Below are 10,323 nucleotides of genomic sequence, written 5' to 3'. Positions count from 1 at the left end.
AGTGAGGACTTCACTGTACCAGTTCTGGTTTCAGGCTGAGCCCGGCCTTGCTCGGGTGCAGAATGTCAGCAGGAAGTCCTGTTTTTCCACTGCCTTAATTTCCTTCCTATGTTAATTTTAGGAGAAAACACTTGCTAAAAAGAAGTCCAGCTCTTCCTGCATTTTCATCTGTGGAACTGTGGCATATAACCCATCACCTAATCCAGTGTAACTATGTGTGTGTTGGTGGGGGGAACCAGCCCTGAAGGTCAAACTGTCTGACGCAGATGACCCGCCAGTACGTCTGGGGTGTAGTAAACCTGACACCCAAGCTGTTGAACAGCCTTTATCCCAAGCTCAAACTTTCCAGAGTTACCAAATAAACTAGAAAAAAAAAAAAAATAAAGGTTTGCAAGTGATATGTCACATGATAAAATGTAGGCTTTATTTCATATTCAGTAGGTCAATTCAAGTTCTTGTCTCTTACATGGGGGGAGGGAGGCTGGGCTGTGGTCAGCCGTGGCCTCTTCAGGTTACAAGTCCAAAGGTGGCCCACACGTGGTGAGTGAATTGCGTCCCTGTGAACAGGGAAAATCTTGTCTCTCCCTGACCAGACACGGGGTTATGAAAGAATTTAACTCGGCTCCAATGTGAGAACATGTACCAAAAATTTTAAAGCCTTAACTTGGCATTTTTTTTTTTTTTAATCAAAAATCGAGAGAGAGAGAGAGAGCACAAGTAGGGGAAGCAGCAAGGAGAGAGAGGAGAAGCAGGCTCCCTGCAAAGCAGGGTGAGCGCAATGCGGGACTCGATCCCAGGACCCTGAGATCATGACCTGAGCCGAAGGCAGACGCTTAACCCACTGAGCCACCCAAGCACCCCTTAACTTGGCATTTTTAAAAGACTAAAGGTGACCCTCTGTAAGGCACTCCTATGTCATAAGGCTGTTCCTTCTACATCTTCCATATGAACACACTGCAAGCTGTTCTTCTAAAGTGTCTGTGGTCATGTCGCCACTGTGACACACACACCAATTCACACGGGCTGGAATCCATCTTCCTTCCCAGTGACCAGGGCGGTCCAGCCTGGCACTGCCATAGAGGGTGCTCATCATCAGAGGACACCTGGGACCAGCCGCTTCACACTGACCTTGTTTGACCTACAACTGTGACCAGCTATTGCCACGGACTGAACAATAAAAATGCATACTGTTTTTGTTAAGATTTGTGATAAAGGGATAGGCAGTTATTCCATTTTTTGGTGTCCTTCCCAGGTTTTAAAATAAGCCATGTCCTATATTTTTCTATTATCTAAGATTCACAAGTAAAAACATCATAAAAAACATACATATCCTTGAAAATTCTAGCATTTCTGTGTCCAATACTTACACTTCTTTGGCAGTGCAGACTCTGCTAGCTGGCCACTCTGGCATGTGGCGTCCATGGAGACTTAAGCATGTCCTATGGCTTTTAAATGATTCTCTGGAATAAAGTGAGAGACTGATTCATGCATAAATTTTAACAGACACTTCACCGTGGGAAACAAGGGCTCAAATTCCAAAACCAACGGCCTCATTCTGATTTGACTCTCATGATGATGTGTGATTGGGGGCAAATCTAGCGGTGACTGAAGTTCAGGAGCAGAAGTGGTACAAGGCAGGCTGAGATCGATACCAACTGAGAGACGGCCAAGGAATTACAGGACCAGCCAAAGCAACGGACAAACTGTGAGGCCGCCGGTCCTGGTCTGCTGCAGTGGCCTCGGATGGAGACCCCACACCACAGGCAGAGAGGTCACCTGGTTGAGAATGTTCCGTGTGCAGGCCACCTCTCCACCGGACATTCTCTGTGCCTGAGAGTGCCACTGATTTCAACTGAAAATTCTTGAAGCCAGTGAACACTCTCTGTGCAAAGAAACAGGTTTTCAGCAGGTGCAAACCAAATGCTCCCCAGGTTGCGGCAGGGCCCTTGAACTCCCTGAGTTAGAGCAGGAGTTTCTGAGGTGTGGGTGCTGTGGATCTCACTCACACAGCTGTCTGCAAGGCACTTCTGTCAAGGTCAGCAAGTTGGGGGGGGGGTGGTTAAAAGTTCATCTTCCACCGCAGGTAACAGATGGATTGCTATCAGGTCCAAAATGACAACGGCACTCAACAGATGGGTGTCTGTTCAAAACTCAACTCTTAGAAACTTCTACATCCCGAAAGTCCACAGGTGCAAAGTGCAAACCCCAAAGAGGGATTCAAAGTGCTTCCGGAAGGCAAGACCCTCGCTTGCTGAGCTCGCAGCGGCCTCTCACCCCACTTGAGTAAGAGGTCAGTGAAAATCCAACCGTGACTGCACAGTCTTGCAGCCCTTGTCTGAGTAGATTTTCTCGCTTTTGGGGAAAAAAGTCATTTCCTCTGCTACTCTGGTGACAATGTCCTCATCGATGGCAGAGCCGCGGGCCCTCATCTCTGCCCGCACACACATCTTCACATGTCTGTACTCCAGGGGGAGGAAGGGGATAAAGTAATCGATGAGGTTTCTGTCTATCAGTCCGCTGTGCCACAGGCCACCTGCAAAGCAAGACACAGCTGGGTCTTCCCATCACTGTCCCTGTCACCTAGGCAAGCTCACTGCTCTTACAGGGCCCATTCTGATCCCAACCCACAGTACACCCTTCATGTCTCTACCCCTTGAGATTCTCTTTTTATCAAGCGTGTAACAAGCCTGATAAAAGGACTGCTCGGTTACCCCTGCTAACTGGCTTCTGTTATGGAATGCCTGAAGAGTAAGTCCCTACTTCAGGGAAGCCAAGGGACCCACGGATTCAGTGGCTTTGTGGAAGCTTTAAAGGAGGGGACTCCGCTAGCAGGGTTAGGGGGCTCCTCAGCCTGGGAGACTCACTGTGTTTATTGTTGAAGACTCCGACAGAAAGCACGGGTTCGAGATCCTTCAGCTGAATGTCTTCCCTCTTTCTTCCCGCCCGCCAAAAGTCAAGGGCAATCTTAGTTATGAGGTCCCCGCCAGCATTGCTGTATTTGCCAAAGAAGCAGAGTAAAAATTAGTTAGATTCTGTGTCTAATCGGGGATCACACCTGTTCTGAGGTTTCTTCTTCTTTTTTTTTTTTAAGATTTTATTTATTTATTTAATTGACAGAGAGAGTGACAGAGGGAATGAACACAAGCAGGGGAAGTGGGAGAGGGAGAAGCAGGCTTCCCGCTGCGCAGGGAGCCGGATGTGGGGCTCGATCCCAGGAGCCTGGGGATCATGACCTGCGCTGAAGGCAGTCGCTCAACCAACGGAGCCACCCAGGCGCCCCTGAGGTTTCTTCTTAACTGGGGAATATTTACTAAGTGCTCCTGGACAAGGACAAAATAAGCGTCTGCCCTCACGGAGCTTGAAATCTGCTTTTACAAAACCTGCCACACGATGCTGGCTTTTGACACCCTTCGGAGGCATGTGCAGGTAACAAAATTGCCTGTTATCAGCAATATCTAATTCATTTTCTCCAGCTCTCACACTCCTTGCCATGCCAACTGGAGCAACCCCAAAGTAAAAGAAAGAAGTCAACAATCTTAACATAAAAAAAAAAAGTCAACAATCCACTTATGCCAGGCACCTTTGTCCCTGGGCAACAGAGTGCTAACGGTTGCCAGGACCTCCTTCTAGCACCGGGAGAATGAGTGGCTTGTGTGCCCCTGAGAAAACACCTCCCGCTGACCTGAGAAAGATGAAGATGGCCTTCCGGTAAGACACGCCATCGACCTCCTCGTAGTAGTCTAGAAATGGCTTGATTGCATCGATGACCCCGGGATGCAATTTGTCCATCTCGTCAAATATGAACACAGAGCTCGCACATGCACTCACGTTACCCCGAATCCATCCTTGTAACTGGTCCTAGACCACACATAAAAGAAAGAGGATGCAAAGGCTCAAAGGGGTGCCTCAAACTGTACCAAGGGGAACAGAAGCACGGCACAGTTCCTCATGCTCTGCCAGATGATAAATCGGGGCTCTCTGGGCCTTTACAAAGAACTCTTGGAAACTGCATCCTAATCTCCATCCACTGGGTAACAGCTTTTCCATAACTTTATAAAAAATGAAAACTGACAGGTGCTCAAATGCAAAGAAAGTTTTTTCCCTAACTCAAATGATGTGCTAAATGTGAGTTTTTAAAAGTATAAGAGAAGCAAGATATGTGAATATTGATCGGTTCACTGTTAACCAGGCCATCATTTCAGCTCACCGTGGCCTGAGATCTCAAGTTAATTTTAGCAGACATACGGAGGAATAAGAAACTGGACTCAGGCTTGCACAGTCCCCAGCCAGCGCCCGGACAATGCAGTGAACACGAGAACTAGTATTTCACGGAAAGCATTGTTCCTATGCTTTCCCGAGACAAAGACACCCAAGCAACAAGCCCTCCACCCCAAAACGTGAACGGCTCCAGAGGCCCCCTCATCTAATTACTGTATTTCTAGAGATTCATGAAAGAATTTGGAAAAACAACTTATTCCTTCTCTTCAGCAATTTCCCGGCTGTTTGTGTGGCAAATAGCCACTTTTACTTCCTTGTTCAGTTCAGTTTCTGTTTCTTATTTAGGTCCCCACCTAACAGTAGGACTATTAATTTTTATAAGGACAATGGCCATTGAAATAAGAACCCTACTAGACAACTTAATATAAATGTAGACAGAATATGTCAAAAGGAGGAACGGTCTTAAGATTGGGTTCTTCGAGGCTTTCATTTGAAGAAAGCAACGCCTAGGATTTGGATGTGAAGAACAAAGGAAATAAAAGCTACCGAGGAGAAAAAAATCCTCTAGCCTACAGTGCTAACTGCTGAGTGTTAACTGCAGACGCTGCATCATAGGTGGGGGGGACAAGTGTGCCTTAACTCAGCAGGGGCCCAGGGCTACTGCAGTGCAAGGAGAAGCAGCAGAGGCCAGAGTTAGTGAGCAGGTCACCCAGACCAGTCCGAGTGGCTGGTGGACACGGTAACAGCATTCTCTTGCCTGGTACAGTTTTATCTGCTGCTCGTGAGGGAAGTGCAGAGTCGAGACAAACAGGTGGACAAAGTTACTCTTCAGGCCTTTTGAGTGAAGATTTTCAGCCACAATTTGGCTGACAAAATTCTTGCCCGTGCCAGCCCAGCCATGTAAGGAAAGAGTCAGCGGTTTCTTGGGATTTTTGTTGTTCTTGAAGCCAGTCAGCGCCTTGAGAATCACCTCTGTGGCCAGATGCTGCCCGAACAGCTTCTCCTCTAATTCCAGCTTGAGGGCTGCAGGAGCCAGCCGGAGAACAGAGAGAAAAATACATATTAAACAGGCACCAGAAAAGCAGCACTTTCCCCACCTGGCCAAAGCGAGAGGCAATATTAGCAAGCGGTCCAGCAGGGTATCTGCCAAACCCCAGGGCTGGCCCGGAGGCAGAACCTCGGGGTGCAGAGTCACACGATGCCACTTCCAAGGATATGCACTAGACGGATGTCCTCCTTAATACTCCAGTGTCTGATAAGGAAGCTAAACGTGTTCGTTCATCCAAGGATTAGCCCTCTCTTGACTGAGCTGCATGCTATTCCCCAGCCACCCCTGCTGGCTTGTAAGAAAACCAAGAGCCAAATGTGGGCTTTCTGGGTGGCTGTTGCACATAGAAAACTACTTAATAGGACTGACATGGTGCAAAGGGCTGGACACGCTGCTTTCGGTTTCTTCTTACTGTACTCGCAGGGAGTCCGAGGCATTTAAAAAGGAGCTTGAGCAGAGCCCCACGATCTGGAGCATGGGTCTCAGAGGGCACGGCTTCCAGGGCTGGAGTCCGGACCGAGGCCCCGTCCGTGCTCCCTCCCGCCCCAGCTCAGGGTGAGCGCCGCGCCCCTCGCGGGCCGACCCGCCCTACCCGACGCGTTGAGCCGCTGCTCCTCGCGGCAGCACTCGGCGAAGCGGCAGTACAGGTCCGTGTAGGACAGGTAGCCGGTGAGCGCCGACGCGGCCCCGATGGCGATGCCCACGCTGATGGGCTCGAACGCCGCCACCCCGTGGACAGCTAGCAACAGCCCCAGCGCCGCCCCACGTCCTAGGCGACCACCCCGCCACATCGCCCCACTCGCAGCCCGCCAACCTCCGCGTCGCGTAGCCCGCCCACCGAGAGAGCTGAACCGGACTTCCGGCTTCGTTACTTCCGCCCCGCAGGCCCACCCACCCCCTCGGAACGGCCATATTGCCGGAGGCGGGGCTCTGTGTCGCCGTCTTTGTGCGTGGCGCGAGAGCTGTCCAGTGCCTCGGCCTTCACGAACCCCACGCCGGCTTCTTAGCGTTCTGTGTCCTAGACCTTTTCCGAACCCCCACACTTGGCTTTGTCATCCCTTCCCCTGGAGCTGTAGTGAGCCTCTCCCGTGTCTGCCCGCCTGCCTGCCTTCCTGAGACAGCTGCTCTGCGCTCTGGGGGCCCCCGGCCAACCGAACACTGGGGAGGCACCAAGACGGCGGTGCCCTGGCGCACAGTCAAACCCGAAGCCCGTTGCGTCCTTCCGCATGCTGCAAGGCCGGCCACTTGTCGGGTGCTGGGAAGACAGCAGTGAAGGAGCGGGAGTTGGCTCTGGCCGTCCGGAGCCTCCAGGCTCTGGGAAAGGCGGACGGTGGCAAGGGCCCCACACTGAGCGGCGGGAGAGGCCCAGGGGCCGCGGAGCAGGGAAGGCTTCCGTCTAAACTGAGAATTCAAGGAGTTACTCAAGCAAGAAGTGAGGAGTGGAACGTTTACACAGAGAACAGAAAGTGCAGTTTGGGGAAGTATTTCACATGCTGGAGGCTGGTGAGAATGAGGATGCAGAGCTAGGGGAGACTGGAATGGGAAGGCCTGCAAGTGCTCTAAGGGGTCTGTCCTCTATTCTGGGGGCCATAGGGAGCCACAGAAGGTTTCACACAGGGAGCGGCATGGGCAGAACAAAGATCACTCTGTCTGTTGGGTTCAGTGAGGGGAACGGTCCAGGTAACCTGAAACTGGTTGAGTTTACCCATCAGCTAACTGTTCAACAGATATTTAATGAACACTGGCTCTGTGTCAGATCCAGTGCCGTATGCTGGGGATACAGCAGGAGCAGGGCAAACGGAGACCCTGCCCTCACAGAGCTCTCAGTCTGGGGTGAGGGAGACAGACGGGCAGCAGATGGGTTGTATCCAGTGTAGTCAGTGCTGTGATGTGGGATGCACAGAGGAGGCACCTTACCCAATCTGCAGGTTGGGGAAGGCTCTCCTCCATACCTCAGTTTAGACCTGAACAATGAGTAAAATTGCTATGGGCTTAGATTCCATTGAGTATGCCAGAAGAGCAAAGTAACTATCATCTTAAAATGTTGGTACAATAGACAGGAAATCGGGTGTTTTGTAACCATTTAAGCTTATGATGAAAATTTTCAGTGTCGATCTAAAAATGCACAGAGGGGATGTATGAGCAAAAAAACACGTGAAGACCCCTCCCGGAAATCGTACCCTGCTTAGTAGGCATTGACTCTTCATCCTCTGTGTTAACTCTGCATTTACTTTAAGTAGTTGGTGCCTCCCCCCTTCTAGGAAAGGACTTATGTATGGATCCGGAGCTTGGTTCTCTAGCCAGATGGCCTCCTTCCTCTCCACCATCAGCCTCTTTGTTGCCACATCTTCCCTGTCTCCCCACTCTACAGTACTGACCTGCCCTGAGGCTCTCTTCTAGACCCCTTTCTCTCTCTCTCTCCTCTCTCCCTGGGTGAAAGGCCCCAACTTTCTCCCTCAAGACCCTGCATCTGGCTGCACACTGGACATCTCCATTTGGCTATTCTCCAGACATCTCAGCACCCATACAGTCAAACAGAAGCCTTGATTGTTTTCTGCAAACATGTCCCTCCCCCGTGGTCCTTATCTCAGGAAGCGGACCCACCTTCCACCAGTTGCTTAGACCCAAAGCTAGTGGTTGTCCTGGATTCTTTTTCTCCCCCAGCCTCCACTTCCAATCCATCAGCAGGTTGCTGACCCCATGTCCAAAACCTCTCCAAAGCTCTTCAGTCACCATTTCCATCTCCTTGGGCCACCCCCAGTCCAAGCCTCCATCATGGATGGCCACAGTAGCCCCATAGGGGGTCCCCTGCTTCTGCACTCATCCTCCCTGATCTGTACTCCCCCTGGGAGAGACAGGTGGTGTTTTCACAACAGATGGGATCATGTCACTCCTGCGTTCAACCTGTCTAAGGCTCCCAAAAACCCTTAAGAAAAAATCCACCCTTTTTAGTCTGACCTCAAAGCCCTACTTGATGTGCCCCTGCCTTCCTCTCAGACCTTCACATCCCACATACTCCCTTGTTCTCAAACCCACAGCTCCGTCTCTCTCCTGAGCATCCTGGTCTCTCTGCCTGGACTCTTGCTTCAGAGTCCCAGCTGGCAAAGAACTTTCAGGCCTCAGCTTGAAGCCCACCTGCCCTATCTAAAGTAACCCCACCTCCACCCCCCATGGGCCACTGTCCCTATCACCCTGTGTGTGTCCTTGTCGATTGTCTGTCTCTCGCACTGGACTGAGAGCTTCCGGAGGGAACTTATCTGTTGGGTCCTGTTTCTCTAATTCTCAGAAATGTGCCACATACACAGTAGGTGCTCAATAAATACGTTTAACGTTCAAGGATAGCATACTCTCCAATAAGGTGAACTCTGATCTGAGGGCCAGGGATGACACTATGGACTAAATGTTCTCATCCCCCCAAATTCATATCCTTAATTTGATGGTATTCCGAGGAGGGGCCTTTGGAAAGTAGCTGGGTCAGGAGGATGGAGCCCTTAACATTAAGATGTTAATAACTGGGGAAACTGGGTGAGGGCTATATGGAAACCCTTTGTACTATCTGCAGATTTTCTGTAAATCTAAAGTAAAAGGTTTCTTTTGTTAAAAAAAAAAAGTAATTTTGGGGACGCCTGGGTGGCTCAGTCGGTTAAGCGTCTGCCTTCAGCTCAGGTCATGATCCCAGTGCCCTGGGATCGAGTCCCGCATCAGGCTCCTTGCTCAGCAGGGAGCCTGCTTCTCCCTCTGCCTGCAGCTCCCCCTGCTTGTACCCTTGCTCTCTCTCTCTCGCTCACTCTCTCTCACCCACGCTCTCTCTCTAACAAATAAATAAAATCTAAAAAGTAATTTTGCCTGTAGTCTGACCATCAGTGATGTTGTAAAAGTCCTAATCACACAAGCTTTCATTCTTCTAAACTGAAGTTGGTTTGTGAGAGTGTGTAAATTGCACTTGATGGGCAGAAATGCTCGAAAGACTAAATGCAGCGTACGTGCAATGGATAAATTGTCTATTTTATGTCGGTGAAAAGGAGGTAGGATCCCAGGGGTGGGGTGTGAGTGGCAGGAGCTCTGGGCCCTTCATGCTCTGGCATTGTCCTCGTAGAGAGAGAATCTGATTGGCCCAACCTGGGTCAGGTATCTCGACCTTGGATCAACTAACCATGGGCAGGGGTGTTGTTGTGCCAAAGTAGCCCCCAGTTTGTACTATTCTACACATTTCTATGGCATTTTGTTCCCCTAAAAGTGTGACTATTTCCTGACTTGTCATTTGGTCATTTATTGTGAAGTTGGCCACTGGAATCCATGGAGGGTGGGAAGACGGCCGTAAGAGTAGAGGACCCCCAAGCCCCCTCACAAAGAGCTCTCTGGGGGACCAAGACACACTGGAGCCCCAGGAGTGGACATAACTGAGCCCAACAGTTGCCCCCCAGCTACATATTCATTCTGACACTGCTTTGTGCTCCACTCCTGCTCTTTTAAGAAAATTTTAAAATTTTTAATAAAACAACATATATTTCAAATGGACAAAAATCACTATCATTTACAGTATCTTAGGATACATTGCCTTAGAATGGGAACTTCAAGTACTCTGAGGTCTGCAAGATAGATCTAGAAACCTGGATTCTCTAGAAAATGAAAACTGTTTAAGTCAGATCAGGGGGAAGATAGTGACAGCCAATGGTTCTTTTTTATTAATTGCTATAATACTGTCCTTCGGTGGCTGAGGGAGTTTCATATTTTCTTTGGATGCCATTAGGCACCAAAACTCTCATAGGACAGCTTTGATGCTATGCTAATTCTGCCATTTTGCTGGCACTGATGTGGCCTTGGGTGACCACTTCATTAGAACTACTACTCCATTCATATTAATTTTTGCTACAAATCTTACAAAGGGGAGTGATTCTGGGCATTTAGATCCACATCCTATCTTAAGGCTGTCTGTTCAGGTTTCATAAATTGTCCAAGCCTGCGCTGGCTGCCACCTTGTGTTACTGTCACTGGAAGCCTGGTGCCTTCTTCACCCTCCACCGATCCCCTGGCCCTCATGCTGTACCATTCCCTTT

The 10,323-nt window shown here is 49.8% G+C and overlaps 1 protein-coding gene across 2 annotated transcripts; it reads right to left on the bottom strand.

Moving 5' to 3' along the window:
* Positions 1-400: 400 nt before the first annotated feature.
* Positions 401-6,074, bottom strand: TOR1B (torsin family 1 member B). Of its 2 annotated transcripts, none has more exons than XM_028090564.2 (5): positions 5,859-6,074; positions 4,976-5,241; positions 3,683-3,858; positions 2,865-2,992; positions 401-2,533 (listed from the first exon to the last, which is right to left on the bottom strand). In XM_028090564.2, the coding sequence occupies exons 1-5, from the start codon at positions 6,055-6,057 to the stop codon at positions 2,292-2,294; spliced, it is 1,011 nt and encodes a 336-aa protein (XP_027946365.1). In that variant the 5' UTR covers positions 6,058-6,074; the 3' UTR covers positions 401-2,291. The 2 variants fall into 2 exon arrangements, with proteins under 2 accessions (XP_027946365.1, XP_027946366.1); XM_028090565.2 differs by lacking the exon at positions 5,859-6,074 and adding an exon at positions 5,679-5,824.
* Positions 6,075-10,323: the final 4,249 nt, after the last annotated feature.

Source organism: Eumetopias jubatus, unplaced genomic scaffold (assembly GCF_037043125.1).
Source record: "Eumetopias jubatus isolate StellerSeaLion01/CBP00866 unplaced genomic scaffold, mEumJub1_p1.0 scaffold_15, whole genome shotgun sequence".
NCBI classification, from domain to species: domain Eukaryota; kingdom Metazoa; phylum Chordata; class Mammalia; order Carnivora; family Otariidae; genus Eumetopias; species Eumetopias jubatus.
This window is presented reverse-complemented; position numbering and strand designations above follow the sequence as displayed.